This window comes from Balearica regulorum, chromosome 3 (genome assembly GCF_011004875.1).
Source record: "Balearica regulorum gibbericeps isolate bBalReg1 chromosome 3, bBalReg1.pri, whole genome shotgun sequence".
Classification (NCBI taxonomy): domain Eukaryota; kingdom Metazoa; phylum Chordata; class Aves; order Gruiformes; family Gruidae; genus Balearica; species Balearica regulorum.
Genome location: NC_046186.1, coordinates 5768708 through 5784095, shown reverse-complemented (window position 1 = coordinate 5784095; position 15388 = coordinate 5768708). Strand labels below are relative to the sequence as shown.

The 15388-nt window shown below is 47.8% G+C and overlaps 1 protein-coding gene and 1 long non-coding RNA gene across 3 annotated transcripts; one reads left to right on the top strand and one right to left on the bottom strand.

Annotated features, from left to right (window-relative positions):
• Positions 1 to 561: 561 nt before the first annotated feature.
• On the bottom strand, positions 562 to 9800 carry LOC104629164 (cytochrome P450 2K4). 2 transcript variants are annotated; one of them, XM_075750442.1, is made up of 9 exons: positions 9333 to 9800; positions 7849 to 8011; positions 5806 to 5955; positions 4555 to 4715; positions 3715 to 3888; positions 2512 to 2653; positions 2156 to 2340; positions 1785 to 1926; positions 562 to 1458 (listed from the first exon to the last, which is right to left on the bottom strand). In XM_075750442.1, the coding sequence occupies exons 1-9, from the start codon at positions 9516 to 9518 to the stop codon at positions 1271 to 1273; spliced, it is 1491 nt and encodes a 496-aa protein (XP_075606557.1). In that variant the 5' UTR covers positions 9519 to 9800; the 3' UTR covers positions 562 to 1270. The 2 variants fall into 2 exon arrangements, with proteins under 2 accessions (XP_075606557.1, XP_075606558.1); XM_075750443.1 differs by having other exon boundaries at positions 5806 to 5957; positions 7857 to 8011; positions 9333 to 9719.
• Positions 9801 to 12942: 3142 nt separating this feature from the next.
• On the top strand, positions 12943 to 15266 carry LOC142601242 (uncharacterized). The gene is made up of 3 exons (XR_012834843.1): positions 12943 to 12993; positions 13116 to 13185; positions 15195 to 15266. It is a non-coding gene; the product is annotated as an uncharacterized LOC142601242 (long non-coding RNA).
• Positions 15267 to 15388: the final 122 nt, after the last annotated feature.

Sequence of the window (15388 nt, the reverse complement as noted above, 5' to 3'; positions counted from 1 at the left end):
CTTTAGATAGTGGCATAACCTTCTGGTGTATCAGCCACCCGTCCCAGTTTGGCACCATCAGCAAACTTGCTGAGGGTACACTCTGCTCCATCATCTAGATCATTAATGGAGACATGAAACAGGACTGGACCCAGTACTGACCCCCAGAGTACCCTGCTAGTTACTGGCATCCAACTGGACTTCACACCACTGATCACTGGCCTCTGGACTTGGCTTTTCAGCAAGTTTTCAACCCACCTCACTGTCTGCTCATCCAGCCCATATGTGAACAACTTGTCTATGAGGAGCCTATGGTAGATAGTGTCAAAAGCCTTACTGAAGTCTAAGAAGACTTCTTGTGACTTAGATGACTTGTTCTTGTGACTAAAAAGATACAGCAGGGATGTATGAGAAAGAAATTGGGAGAGGCCTAAGAGGTGCCACAGAAGGACTTGTTTGCTTGGTTTCTACTGGGACCACAGCACTGGTGGTCCCTTCCAGGCAAGGGTGCATCCACAGAAGCCATTTCAGGTGTGAAAGAAGATCTTTCCAGCTTTGAAGACAATATTGACAACAATTTGATTTGAAATGCAGAAGGGCTTTTTATTTTTCCGTGCTTTTATCATTAATATGCACATTACTCTATAGTAAACTAAATTAATTTTAGCTTCCAGGCAGTGTATAACCACATGGCATCACCTGAGAGCCCTCTATGCATCTGCACTGCAGTTCTGCATCGGGTGAACATCTTATATTTCCTTGTCTCAGGTTGAGCTTTCAGTTATAGTTCTCTATGTGTGTGTATGTGTGTGTGTGTGCATTTAGGGCACTGGTGCAGGGATAGATTGTGTAATGGACCATTTTGCCTAGGCAGTTTGGTTGTAGCTGTGCTGGAGGTGTGGAAGGTGAGAGCCATTGTGTGTGTGTGTGTGTGTGTGTGTGTAGATCAGTGCAGTACCTTTTGAGATCTGGCCCAGAGACTGACCCCAGCCTCTTTTATCAAGGGGAACATGCAGAGGTGTCGGGAAGGACAGAATGAAATGGACTTTGCTATCATCTCCCTCATGGGTTTCATCGTCACAATGATCATCACCTTCCCTTTCAAGGAGTGGCTGGAAGTCAGGACTGCTGCCTGCCATAATGGTGGGTGAGACACCTCTGGCTATGAGCCAAGGTGAACTTGGGCTAAAAATCCTGTACTGGATTAAGAAGTGCCAAATTTCTCATGTGGGACTAGAGACACGGTATTTCATCTGGGTGTTTCAGGAAAAGGAGATGATTAAGAAAAGCCCTAGGAACGTGGCACTGCGCAGACCTCATGAGTCACTGGTGGGGAGGTGATCCCGATGGCAGGAGAGAGGTCCAGGTCTGAGGTGGAAACTCCAGGGGGAGGGTGGAAGGTGAACCTCTGCAGGAGGCTGGTGAAGAACAGGAAGAGTTCCATTTTGGCAAGAGTCTCTCCAGCACAGCTCCTCCTCCCTGGAACAAAATGCAGAATGGCCATAAGAGAGTCGGTGGGAGCTGCTTCTTGAGCTGTTGTCAGGAGAGGAGAGGAGAGGAGAGGAGAGGAGAGGAGAGGAGAGGAGAGGAGAGGAGGGGAGGGGAGGGGAGGGGAGGGGAGGGGAGGGGAGGGGAGGAGAGGGGAGGGGAGGGGAGGGGAGGGGAGGGGAGGGGAGGGGAGGGGAGGGGAGAGGAGGGGAGGAGAGGAGAGAGCTCTGGGAAGAATCTGTGAGACCAGCACCAATAAAAAAGGAGTCTTAGATGTCCAGTTCCCCTAAGAGCCCTAAAAACAAAATGAAAGATACCTGCTGAAAAAGGAATGAAAGCGTCTTTCTTTACAAACTTCCCCTCAGAGTTGAGGAAATGCTCAGGGTAGAAGATGTCTGGTTTCTCCCACTGGGATTTGTCTCGCAGGACGGAGGCCAGTAAAGGGATAATGTAGGTTCCCTGCAAGTCAAGGTAGAGCAGTTATTGCACTGAGGATGGTGTTGCTGTCACCATCAGAGTGACAGCGAGTGTTGGTGCTCAAAACACGCACTTTAATAGGGGGACTCCTGCCATAGTAGCTGTGAGAACCCCAGTGTGAGCAAGTGTCCTTGGACACAAGAAGGACTTGAAAGGGAGAGGTGTTACACTGGGAATGGAGGGAAGAAAAGTAGTGCAGAAGTTGTCTCACCTTGGGAATGAAATAGCCTTTGAGGGTCACGTCTGCAGTAGTCTCATGAGGCAAGTTCAATGGCAGGATATTAGCAAACCTTTGAATTTCATGGACAACAGCATCTGTATACGGCATTTGAGTTCGATGCTCGATTCGTGGGGGATTTGACCCTATCACACTCTCTATCTCTTCTTGGACTTTCTCTGTGAAAGGAATAGGCATCATACATAGATAAATCACTTGAATGTCTCTTTCTCCTACTAGGAAGAGGGGGATGTGGAGAATTCACTTTTTGTTCAGCCTTGCTCAACATGAAGTCACATTTGAGGTAACTTGAGGAGGAGGAAGCCGCTGATTGCCTAGTTTCCACTTACTCTGAATTTCAGGATATTTCATCATGAGCAGAAGGCCCCAGCACAAAGTGGTGGATGTGGTCTCCATGCCAGCTACAAACAGATTTCTCACAACCCCAGTTAAGTTTTCATTATGGAAATACCCATTGGCCTTTCCATTCTCCTGGATATATGAAACAATAATAATATCAACTGATTAAAGATTCAAGAAAACACTTTTTCATGGAGAACAGGGAAAAACATTCATATGCAGCTCTCAAGGAAGAGTTAAGCGTGTAAAGGATAGGAAGGTTTTGAGGGGATGCCTTGAGAAACATGTTCTAAGCTGAGTCTTGAGAGTTTGGACTGTCCATGCTGCCCACAAGAACACACACTCAAGTCAACAAGGGTCTTCACCTTGGATAATGTCAGTGATGACAAGAATGTTTTGGAAAAGAGTGAGCAGTCACTGGGGCCATCCATGTGATTCAATCATTTGCTTCAGAGCTTTTCTGCCCCTGGGTCATGTAGCAGAGCATCTTGCAGGATGAGTTTTGTTGGGAAGAAGAATAAATTTGCTCTCAGAGCTGCGTTTTGGCATCAACTCAGGAGGTACTGGGAATTTGGCCCATGGTGATATTGCCTTTACCTGCCACTCGCATCAAAAGAGAGCCTAGAAAGGTGGTTCCTGTTCCCCTGTAATCCAGAGGCCAACCCGTACTTTTGCTATAGCAGACTTGGGCTGAAACCCCATGAGTCCATACACATAGAGGTGAGGGCTGGGTACAAACACTGCCACATTTTTACAAGAACTGTAAAACTAGAGTTTTGTTGAAGCAGGTAAATGCAATCTTGTGTGAGCTGGCAACTGAAACCAAGAAATATGTACCAAAGAGTCCTGGGCCTAGAGCTGTCCCTGGGTGTGTCTCTGTGAAGGGGGATGTGAGTTTAAAAAAAGTCAGAAATGCTGGAGTCAGAAAGGGATTTTAAACTATGGGTAAAGACAGCTTCTTATGCTGAAATAGTGTTTTGTATTTTCCTGATAAATTACTGAGGACACATAGAAGATGCTTGTCTGTGATTAATTTATCTCTTAGCTGAAATGACTGCACAGTCTTTTAGCCTGACCACAGGTTATGGTAGGACTTTTGCTCATGCTAGATCTCTGCTGAAGAACATTTGTTTCTCTGTCAAGGCGTGAAAGGAAAGTGAGGAGATTTGAACAAGCTGCTGGAATTCAATTACCTCTTGTTGTCTCACGAGGAAAGTGTCAATGAAGCTTCTCTGGTCATTTCTGTCCAGAGCTTTGAGATGTTCTATGAAAGTAACCTTGATAAAAGCATTGATTTCTTTTACATTCTGAATAAAAATTTTGTGGTCCTTCAGGAGGAATCCAAGGACTGGGAACATGTTGTACATCTGCAAGATGCAGAGATGGTTAGGAAGAAAAAACAGTTGCTAAGTAAATGTACCACAGTTCAACAGTGTATATTAAGAAAAGCCCTTACAGAAAATGGTGTATAGCCTTATACTCATGGTGCAATATGTCCCTTTGTCCTCCTTCCCTGACCAACTGTGTAAAATGGTTAAAATTTATTCCCTCTTACACTGAGTATTAATCACACTAGTTGATGATGGCCTAGAAATCCCTTGTTTGTGCATCGTCCTTGACACTATTTCCTACCTCTCCACTCCTAGAGAATTCATCCCTCCCTCTCCATGCTGGTTGGAATTGGGAGTCTCAAGCTTAAGAGGCAGTTACAGGCATTCCCACGCTGATTTTGACCTTGTTGTTTGTAATGGGAGATGGAGAATAATGACCAACTTCTATTGCTAGGGGACACAATACTTGTATCATTTCACATGTTGTTCAATTCTTCATGAAAGGAGGAACTCATAATTTCCCAGACAATGCTGCTAAGAGGAATCCATAAATAGCATCAGAGGTCAACTTTCTGCCATTTCTGGGTGCATTTGTCACGTGCAGATAAATGCGTTGCAATGATCAGCATTGGAGAGGTGTACTTCTGTATACTGCTGTATGACCATGCTTTTGAAGAGCAATATTCAAACAGTATGAATTACCGAAACTGATGGACTTCCAAAAATTCTGACATTTTCGTTCACCAATGACACGAGCCTTTTGAATGTGGGGTCTTCATAGTCATATCGCTTTCCAAGCAATATGGATACAATGACATTAGCAATAGCAGCATTCATCATCAGAGTCATCTCAAAGGGCTTCCCTAGGATAGGAAAAGGTGGTGCAAACAACAAAAGTCAATAGTTATCTAATTAATTAAAGTAGCACGCAGAGGCTCAGTGAAGTCTAGGACATGATAGGCACAGAGCTGGCAGGAGGAAAGGCTCCCCCATCTCATGGTTCTCACGTCCCTATTGGCATTTAGACAGACCAGAGACTGAATGCAAGTCTATTGTTCTCCCCTCCATTTTCTCCAAGATTGTTATGGCCCTGGGTCTCTGTGACCCTTCCCCAGACTGCTCTGTTTGGGCATACACGATCTTAAAGTTTTCTGGTATAAGGGAAACTCAGCATTGCCCTTTCCCCCATTGGTGCTGTCCTGGGCTGCTCCTTACCACCACTACTCTTTGAGAGTTAGACTGTGTCCCTGTAGGCCCTTTAGGTCCAATCTCTTAACTCAGTAGCTCTTGATCACGCAGTCTTTCCTGCTGAGGCTCTCGCTTCTACAGCTTCTGGATCCCTCTGGTGCATTCCCTTTGCAGCTGGATGCAGCTCTTGCTTTCAGGGGTTCAAGGTGAGGACCTGAAGCCTGAACTAGAATGATAATGTAGAAATCTGTTTTGTCCCAAATCTGCTTGGTCACAAGAGCTACCTACTGAAGTCCTGCTGTTGGCAACTGAGCTTAGTGAGAAATAATCTTGGATGATGATGGCAAAATGTGTAACTGGATGTTCTGTCCTCTATTGGAAGGGGTTTCCCAGAGATGTGACTTTAGGGGAAAATGACTTTTTAGTATAGATATGCTAGTCCTTGCGATAGCCTTCTGCTCTCCCAATGCCACTAAATCTAAAGTGCTGCACATGGAGGAACAAATTACTCTTCTCAGGCGTGCTGTTTGATGTCTGACTCCACGTTTGGCTTCCAATGCCTCAACAAATGGTTTTCATTCTCATGTCAGGCAATTGCCAGGTAGACAGACAGAGACAGATACCTCGTATAAACTCCTCTGAGCATGGATGCTGGAGAAAGGTAGGTCTCTGAAAGAGTTCAGAGACTCTTCCTCCTTGACCCTTGGCATTTTTGTAGGAGGCTTGAGGAAAATCAGAGTATTATGAAGGTAAGATTCCCCTTACCTTTCTGTGCCTCAATGGTGTCTGCCAGGTATCCATACTCTTCTACAACACGATCCTCTATGGCCTTCTTGCCCATTCCAAAGTCTCTTAAGGTTGTAAGAGTAAATCTTCGCATCACTTTCCAGTTTTCTCCATCAGAAAATATAACTCCTGAAATGGAAAATGAAAATGCAGAAATAGAAATTTCATCATGAGAGCAAAGATTCCTCATCTACCCTGAATGCTGGTAAAGAAGAGTGCTGGCAGGAAACCTGTCAAGCTCTCAAGACATGTTATGTCCCTACATAGAATGAAATAAGACAGGGAAGATATGTCAGAAGAAAGCTCTGAGGGAAGCAGCAACCATTCTGCGTTCATTAGGTATCTGATGTGCCCTGAGACATGAGGGCTTTTGTGCAGCTTTGTTTAGAACAAAGAGTTGGATTTGTGCCTCTGGGACATCACCTGGCATGATGAGTGTGCTCATTAACCTTAGATGTCTCCCTTAGGTGAGGTGCATCCTCTCTCAAGAGCATTGTGTTCTTATGTAGACTATAGAGAGTAAATGAAACCTCAAATACAGGCATCTGTTTGGAAAGTCTCCCCACTTCATGGGGGGTAATCCCATCCCCCTACATACTAGAAAAGCTGCAGAGAATTCTCAGTGACATCTGCAGAGAAGTTTCAGTCAAGCTGGTGCTGCTAGTTACTCTCCTAGCACCTGTTATGCTGTCTTATTCTTGCTTAGAATCTTGTTTAAAAAACTGTCCCTAGTGAGGAAAGAAAACAGTTGCAGGTAGGTTGGCATTTAACAATACATTGGTTACTCAGAGCTGGTCACACGATACAAATGTGCCCACCATTGCTTTCTTGTCAGAAGACTACAATCTCTCATGTTCCTACTTCCATGTATCCCATCAGTATTTATGGGAATCAAAAGATCAGGTTCTGGGTCTAATACCTGTGGAGGGTGAAATCTGGACCAGAAGAACTCAGAGCAAGAATGAGCTCCCTCTGGGGAAGCAAATTAAAGGTTTGAGATATTGTTTATTTTCTCTTACAGAGAGATATATTCTCAAATGTAAATTGAACTGGAAAATTTAAAATAAGCATTCAATAATATCAATCTCACAGGGAGTATTTGGATATAGTGCTGCTGATGTAGTAAACACTTCTCAGTTTGTGTTGGGTTTACTCCATCCAGCTCTGGGGGCCCCAGTACAGGAGAGACATTGACCTGTTGGAGTAAGTCCATAGGAAGCCACGAAGCTGGTCAGAGGGCTGGAGCACCTCTGCTATGAGGACAGGCTGAGACAGTTGGGGTTGTTCAGCCTGGAGAAAAGGCAGCTCTAGGGAGATCTAATTGCAGCCTTCCAGTACCTGAAGGGGCCTACAGGAAAGATGGTGAGGGACTGTTTTTCAGGGAGTGTAGTGACAGGACAAGGGGTAATGGGTTTAAGCTGAAGGAGGGTAAACTTAGATTAGATGTTAGAAAGAAATTCTTCCCTGTGAGGGTGGCGAGGCCCTGGCACAGGTTGCCCAGAGAAGCTGTGGATGCCCCTGGATCCCTGGAAGTGTTCAAGGCCAGGCTGGATGGGGCTTTGGGCAACGTGGTCTAGTGGAGGGTGTCCCTGCCCATGCCAGGGGGGTTGGAACTAGATGGGCTTTGAGGTCCCTTCCAACCCAAACCATTCTGTGATTCTATGATTCTATTATGTGGCAAAGTTTCTGTAGCTGGTGGTAGCTGGACAGCTGCAGGGTTGGCTTTTGTGAGACGAGATCAGGAGGTGCCCCCATGTCAGCTCCTCAACATGTCACCTCTAAGGAAAGACTCAGCTGAAGATTCAGACCTCCAAATTACATGTTTATGTGGAAATTAAGAATATAATCTCTCCTTATCCCCGATGAATATCACCACACATTGTTAAATTTCCCCCTCATTTCCATTGCCTCATATGCTTAGCAAAAAGCAAAGTAAGACGTTCTGCATTCTTCTCTCCATGGAGAAAGTCTCATTGTTCTTTGCAGAAGGCAGATGTATGGGGAACAGAACAGCACACTCACCTTTTCCTTTTCCTGTTTCTTCAGCGATTGGTATTTTAGGTCTCCCTGCAAATGCATCTGCCTGGTTCACCAGAGCTTCCTTCACTGTGTCATATCCTGATAGCACCACTATTTTCCTTAGTCCCATCTGAATGCTGAAGACTGGACCGTACGTTTTGTATAGCTAGTGGGATGAAAGGAGACAATAAAAAGAGATGATCTTTAAGGTCCCTCCCAGCCCAAACCATTCCATATTTCTATGATTCTATGATTCTAAGATGATTTTCAGCAAGCTCAAAATGCTGGTTTTTCAGCAGGTTTGATATTGCCTTTCCTGCATGGCATTGGCTTTTCATTCACTGTCCAAAATGTGGATAATTTGTCATACAAATGTTGGAGCTTTTATGAAGCAAAATAATCACAATGGGGTCTGTAATCCTCTGTTAGGTATTTGAGTAAAGGACTTTTAGAGGGGCTAAAGGAAAGGCTGAAGAGCAGATAGGCTTGGCCCTGTGTTCCTTTGAAGAGACAAATGGAAAGTGAATTTCTCAGTAATTGTGGCAAAACCTGTTCAGTTCTTGGTATACAAGTCTGGGGAGGTACAAATTAGCTGGAATCATGAGTAACAACTCTTAAATAGTCTGGAGTTATGCCTTTAGAGACCAGGTGCAAGAGCTGCAGCCACAACCAGGCAGGAATAGACTCCATGGCTCACATGAGAATGAAATCCAAGAAAGCAGGTTAAGAATGGCTTCATTTTGAGTTATGAGGTAACTGTGTCCACTACACGGATTCTGTAGGTACTTGTGATTGAGAAGCTGAGAACTTGTAGGAGATATGTAGGCAATGTTCCCCAACCCAGAAGGAGACCACTTTTCAAGGTGGTAGTACATCAGGGCACAGGAAACCGTCTGAAACTCTTAGGTTTGCTGTTCATGGCTTTGAGGAATAGCGCAGTGAGAGGACCCCAAAAATCATACACTGACTGTCACACGCCATCTTACCAGAAGTCCTGGAGATTACTGCCACCAGATATGAAAGAATAAATAGTGTTTGTTTGTTTCCTGCTTTGCTTTGGGAAACCAGGGAAGTTCCTCCTTCATGGTGAGGATGAAGGGGGAGGATAAAGAAGCTGTTTCCTGCCAGTGCCCTGATGACTGAGTCCACCAAACAGCCTCCATAAAGTTCTGGTCTCCTCACTAAATGTTTCAGCAGCCCCTGGTGGAAGTTCCTGTAGGAACTGTAAGGTCCCTCTCTTCTAGTTACCCTTGTCTTGAGAACCTCAGCATTCCCTGTGTTGCACAGAAATAGGTCAATTCTCTTGATGCGACTGAAAGTCAATTCCCCTGCACTGGCACAACATCATGTTATAGGAGAGCAGGTATTGCAGATAATTAATTCTGTTGTATTTGCATCTACCTGTCCAGAGAAAAAATTGTACTTCTTTTGGGGGTCAATGACTGCCTTAGACAGAGATCTCTCAGAAAAAGAACAACAGAAGTTACCTCTAGCATTGTCAGGTAAGGTCTCTTCAGATCCATGATGTGCAGATTTCCAATGATGGGTAAAGGCCTGGGTCCTGGGGGGAAGTTTTCTCTTGCGTGGTTCTTCCAGACAGGTTGTCTTTTCAGAATCAGCAGGAGAATGAGTATAAAGAGTAACCCTACAGGAACGAGGTTGACCCAATCCATTATCTTTCAGCAAAGGCTTAGCTGAGAAGATGAAAATTCAGGAAAAGAGTGCAATCTCCTGTCAGAAGTTAAGAGTTTCAAGCATTAATGGCAATTCTACACATACAGAGATGCAAGCTTCACCTCTAAGAAATGGTAGAAATGCCTGTCTGGGGTTTTACCCCTGGAGAATCCCTACTAGGCACTTTTTCACCATCATGTGTGATCACTTTACCCTATGCTGGTTACTATTTAATTGGTGATGTCTAAACTAGTCCTATGCATTGGCAGAGATGTCTGTGGGCATAAGTCCAATTTAGAAACAGCAACTCAAACACTGCCTTGAACTTTGAGACTGGGAGGAGGTGGGAGAAGAAGGAAGAGGTTCCACTGGTTGCTCAGGCTTTCCCTTCTCCCTTTATGAATGTTGTTGCAGATGCCAGGTCTTGACAAGAGAAAAGCTCAGCTGACTGGGAATCTGAGACAGCTGTGAAGATTTCTCTTGAGTAACTGGAATGTGGATTTATGGTCTTGATGCACTGTGGGTCCTATAGTGGAAAGCTGCGTTGATCAGAAGTACTCAAGAGAGGAAGAACTCAGTGCTAACCTCCTCTGCGCTAGCTGAATAATTTGTTGTGGCAAACACATCTTTGCTCTAGCAGGAGTTCAAGCAGAGTGAAATGTAGGGTCAGACTGATGTGGCCAAATGGTGAGGTCTGTATTGATCTGATAGCCTCAACTTCCTTTAAAGTCAGTAGAGGGCAAGGGACACCTTCTCTTCCAAAACCAGAAGCTGAAATTGGTCAGACAATCCGTGCCTTACATGTTCCAGATTTTCAAATAATAGTTGAGGCTGAAATGGAACTCTGGAGGTCATCTGGTCCAATACTGCTGCTCAAGCAGGGCAACCTAGAGCCAGTTGTACAGTAGGGCCTGTATCTTCAGCTGTGGCAATTGCCTTTGACATTCAGCTGTAGCCATTTCAGGAAGAAAGGTGGAAAGAAGAGCTTGTATGATTATCTCTGAATGAGAAGCCAAAGCTGAGGGGAAAGTTGAGAAAAGATGGCCTCTGTTGGTTGAGGAAAGAGAGCTGAGGTACAGTCTGACTCTTGTATCTTAGAGTCTGAGTGAGTAAGCAGCAGAGAAGGAAGTGTTAAAAGATGCATCCATGGAGAAGAAATTATCCAGAGAAGATGAGCTGCATTCCAAACAGAATGGTGTTTGGAAGAGCTTTCTAGAAGTGTAGAGAACTAAATTGCACATTACCTTGAGGCAAGAACGTGAATCCTGTGTCAGGTGAGATGCCCAGGCTGAGCCTTGTTTCCTTGACTCTTTAAAGTGTCAAGATCTCTGCAGAGAGTGACCAAAGGTGTAGGAGAGGAGTCAGACCCCCAGGGGATGGGGGTGCAGAGACCTAGAGTAAAAGAGCATAGGCACCTGGCCAGGAGCCTGGAAGAGGAGCTAGAGCAATCCTGCTCTTGTACCCGCTTGCCCTGAGTCTGCTGCTGCCCCCGGGGTCTCTGGAGGAAAGATCAGGACATTTCACCTACCTGAAAAGTGTCCTGGAAAAAGTCCAGGGCCTATGTCCAACTATGTGCCAGTTGGCCTGTTTCTGCTCCACCTCCCCAAAGAAGGTAAAAAGGCACCAAGAATGTCGTTCTTTCCACATATATCTGGGACTTAACTATTAACAAAGAATGAGTCAGATATTGACTCCTGAGATTGTCACAGACATGAGTGATAGACTGTGTTTCTTCCCTGCTTGGGAACATTTCCCCTTGGCCTTATTTTGAAGTTCAGATTCAAGCTCTTGCTTTGGACCAATATTTGTGGCTCCTTCAAGGTCTGACAGGCAATGTCTCTAGACACACATCTTGAACCAGATGAGTTGTTTCTACAGTGTTTGTTAAGTTTATGATAGTCAAATACTTCACTGTTCTATGATGTTTTACATGATGCATGAGGAAAACTTGGCCAGGTTCTTTTAGGAACAGGAGAAAATTCTTGTGGTGCTTAGCCATTTCAGTGAGCAAGACTCAGTAGAGCAAGAGTCATTCTTTGCACTGTCCCAATTCTCCTCATCTAACACGAACTCAAGAAAAAAATACCCAAAACATATGCAGACATCTTGCTGGAAAATTGGGGGATCTGGTCACATTAGCTATGTCACCCATAATAAAGTAAGCATCTTTGCAGCTTTGAAGACAATGCTGGAGACAGTTTGATTCTAAAGTGGGAAAGTTGAGGGGTTTTTTTTAAGAGTTCAATGGATCTCATCGATATGCATACTATTCTGGAGTAAATTAGTTCTTAGTTCCAAGTACAGGATTTCCTCTGGTACTCCAACATCTTTGTACAGTAGTTCTCAGTTGGGACATCTGTCATTTTCTTGCAGTAGGTTGTACTAGTATTTGTGTGCATCTCCGCGTGTGTGTCTGTATTTGGAGGAATGTGTGAAGAACCAAGGTCTGCCTTGGAGGTCAGGGAGGAGAAAGTGTCGTTGTGTGGGTATGTATGTGATCTGTGCAGTACCAGGCACTGATCCCTGGCCTGTTTGCTTTATGAGAAGATGCATAGGTGTAGGACACATATGTGGCAGTGGACTATTAATATATTTTGTGCTGAATGTACACATTTTTTGTTTCTGCATCAGAAATATATCTGAGAAAAGCTCTAGGGACGTGGTCTAGTGTAAACTTTATAAGGCCTTGGGTGGATGGAAAACCCAGTGAAGCGGAAGAGGTCTGAGATGGAAACCCCTAGGGGAGGGTGAAAGGTGAACTTCTGCAGGAGGCTTGTGAAGAAGAGGAAGAGCTCTCTTTTGGCAAGACCCTCACTGTACATACTGTGTTAACAGGTTGAACCCATTGAGAGAGGAAGAAGACTGTATGTCCCCAAGAAATATCAAACAAATACAATTGATCATCTGATCATTTAATTCATGCATTTAATCAGCAACAGATTTGAATACAAATGTTAAAAGAAATTTTGTAGGCAAATGCTCAGTAAATAGCTTTAAAAGAAATTTGCTTTTCAGTAACGAGATACAAAGATATTGCTCTGAAAGAGGTAGTACTGAAGTAAGACAGTCTTCAAAGTTATGATCATCCACTGGTGTTTTGGAAAAGGGCTGAATGTCAATAAGCTTGACAAAGCTTGACAAATAAGCTTGGTTATTTTAAATAAGAAATAATTGCTAATAAGAGGAAATAATAATAAGATAAAACTTTTTGGTTTTTAAGTCTAACGCCTTTGTTTCATTTCATTAAAATTTAATCTATCTGTATTTAGTCTCTTAACCCCCCCCCACACACACACAAAAAGAGATACAATGCATTAGAAACATTAAATTTGTAGTTTTCAGTTAGAAAACCACCAGTCCCAGTGAATTCTGTCAGTTTGACCTTTACAGAGAAAGAGATCTGTTTTCTGATTGCGACTAGGTACAGACATCACGCAGACGATGCACTGGGGTGTGCCGACCCCGCTCCAGGAGGTACCAGCCCCCCCCCACCAGCCGGCACCCCCTGCGGTGCCCAGCACCAAGGTCCCAGCTGGGGCTGGACGTGCCGAAGGGACACACACACACACTCAGCCCCCCTGCCATGCCCCTCGTAGGAAGCCTACACCCGCGTGCTGATGGGCAACATCGACCTGTCCTGCCTTGTCTTCCCACCCAACATAGCAGGTGGGTGCTGAGCCCGGCGTCAGCAGCACGGCCCACGCTCCCCAGGCACAGGCAGGAGGAGGGCAGGGCCCCTCGCCAGCTCGCTGGCCCCCATCCCACCACATCATGGTCAGGACCCTGCACCAGCAAGGCCATGGTGGCTGGTGGTGGCAGGGACTGACTGCTGGCAGTGCTGCCCACAGGCCCCCCAGGGCTCTGCCCCATGGCTGCTCCAGCCCCCCTGACACCAGCGCTCCCTGCTCAGCATCCCATGGGCAGCCCGGGCTCAGCTGGGTGTGCAGGGACACCCACGGGTGCCAAGAGCAGTCGGTTGCTGCCGGTACTCACCTTCTTGTGTCTTCTTCAGCTCCTTCTCGCCAGCGTCTGAGGGCTTGCGGCGCAGTATGGTGCTGGGGCCCAGCGGCAAGGGGGCAGCTTTCAGGCAGCATCTGGCACGGCACGTACCGAAACACTGGCACTGAGGCTGGGAAGCGCACACAGGAAGCCGACGGTCACATGAGAGGTGCTTGCAGCGGCACGGCTCGTCTCAGGATGGCTGGAGGGTGCACAGGCTGGGACAGGAGGAAGGAAAGCCTCCACGAAGCCTCCGCCCTGCCCGGGGCCCCTGGGGTGGGGATGTCTACCTGCACCCTGCCAGCCCTCGGCGATGCTGCCACCGCTCGGGGCTGCTGCTGGTGGGCACCGCGTCCCCCCATGAAGGTCCCCAACCCCTCCGCCGTGCCCACTTCCCGTGCCCGCTCATTTTCCCCACCAGCACACAATGGCCAAGCCCTCCGTGTGACGCTTGGACTGGGGTGTCCCCTGTGTCCCCCGCACCCGCAGGTCCCCCTGGCTGGGCAGCAAGCCTGGGTGGGACATGCACATTGGCACCCTGCCGCTGGCACCCGCGGGGTAGTGGGGGTGGCCCGGTCAGGCCAGCTGACCTGTACCCTTTTGCTCCAGTTCCTCCATCTCTTGTCCCAAAAATTAAAATCTGCCCTGAGTCAGCCCCCTCGCCGCCGGTGCTGACTCGGCTGCCCCAGGGCTGGGCAGACGGCACGGGCTGGGTCACACGTGTGGGGCCGAGGGCTGCATGAGGCCAGCGAGGCAGCGGGCAGGCTGGCAGCACACCGGGCTGCCGTGGCAGGGCACAGCACTGCGCAGGCACCCACTGGCATTGCTCATGTTTAATCACCGACGAGCAAATAGAAAAGACAAAAAAGGAAATGAGCAGCAGGGAGAAGAAAGATCCGCAGCGGGAAGGGGGCCGGCCGGCACGGGGTCAGGCCTGCAGCCCGGTGAGCAGCGTGCCCAGGGCGGCGGTGGTGGCAGCGGCGGGAAGGGCTCGGTGCTCCTCTGCAGCCAGTGGTATTCCTCCTCCAGCTGCTGCTGCTGCAGCTCGGGCCCCACGTGCGCCCGGATGGTCTCATAGTAGGTGTTCAGGTACTGGATCTGCAGCCGGGCACCATTGGGGGGCTGCGGGGGGGCTGCCCCAGCCGCTGGCCCCCCCTCCCTGCCCGTGCCCCCCCGTTGGCCCTCCCCATCCAGCTACCCCACACCCCAATCACTGGCCCCAGCTGCAGACTCCGTTGCCTCTCTCCATCCACACATCCATCCCTGCCCCCCAACCTCATGCTGCAGTCCATCCCCGGACCCCTTCGCTCTCCCCGCACCCCAGCCCCACGCGCTACCCCACGTCCCGGCTCTGCCTCCCTGCCTCGAGCACTCCGTACCTGCTCTGGTGACAGGAGGGTGAGGTTGATGAGGTTGTGGTCGTAGGGCACCAGGGACACCACCTCGAAGGTCAGGAAGGGCTCCTCCCCGCTCTGGTGCTGCCGTAGAGAGGTGCCGTTTGGTGCCCCCACCCCTGCTTGGTGCAGCCCCCCGTGCCGTGCCACCCCCTTGCCCAGCCCTGTCGTGCTACCTCGGTCTGCACCTCCACCACAAGGGCAACGTCTTCGATGCGGATCCCAAACTCACTGTCCCGGTAGTACCCGGGCTCTGGGGGATGGGGAAAGCGCATGCCCCAGGGAGAACGGTGGAGTCCTTCACCTGTCGGGCGCTCTGGGACGTGGGACTCAACTACGGCCATGGGTCCGGCCACGGCATTGGCAACTTCCTCTTGGTCCACGAGTGTAGGTGCTGTGGCTCCGGCACCAGTGCTGGGACATTGGCTGAGCTGCGAGGGAAAGCTCCCGGTGAGTCCCAAGCCCCAGCAACTCCC

Excerpts from the sequence above, each read along its gene's own strand:
- LOC104629164 (XM_075750442.1), bottom strand. The coding sequence starts at position 9,518 with ATGGATTGGGTCAACCTCGTTCCTGTAGGGTTACTCTTTATACTCATT. Across the intron at positions 4,716-5,805 it reads CACCATTGAGGCACAGAAAG|GGAAGCCCTTTGAGATGACT; the intron begins GTAAGGGGAATC and ends TTCCTATCCTAG. Across the intron at positions 1,927-2,155 it reads AAGGCTATTTCATTCCCAAG|GGAACCTACATTATCCCTTT; the intron begins GTGAGACAACTT and ends CTTGACTTGCAG.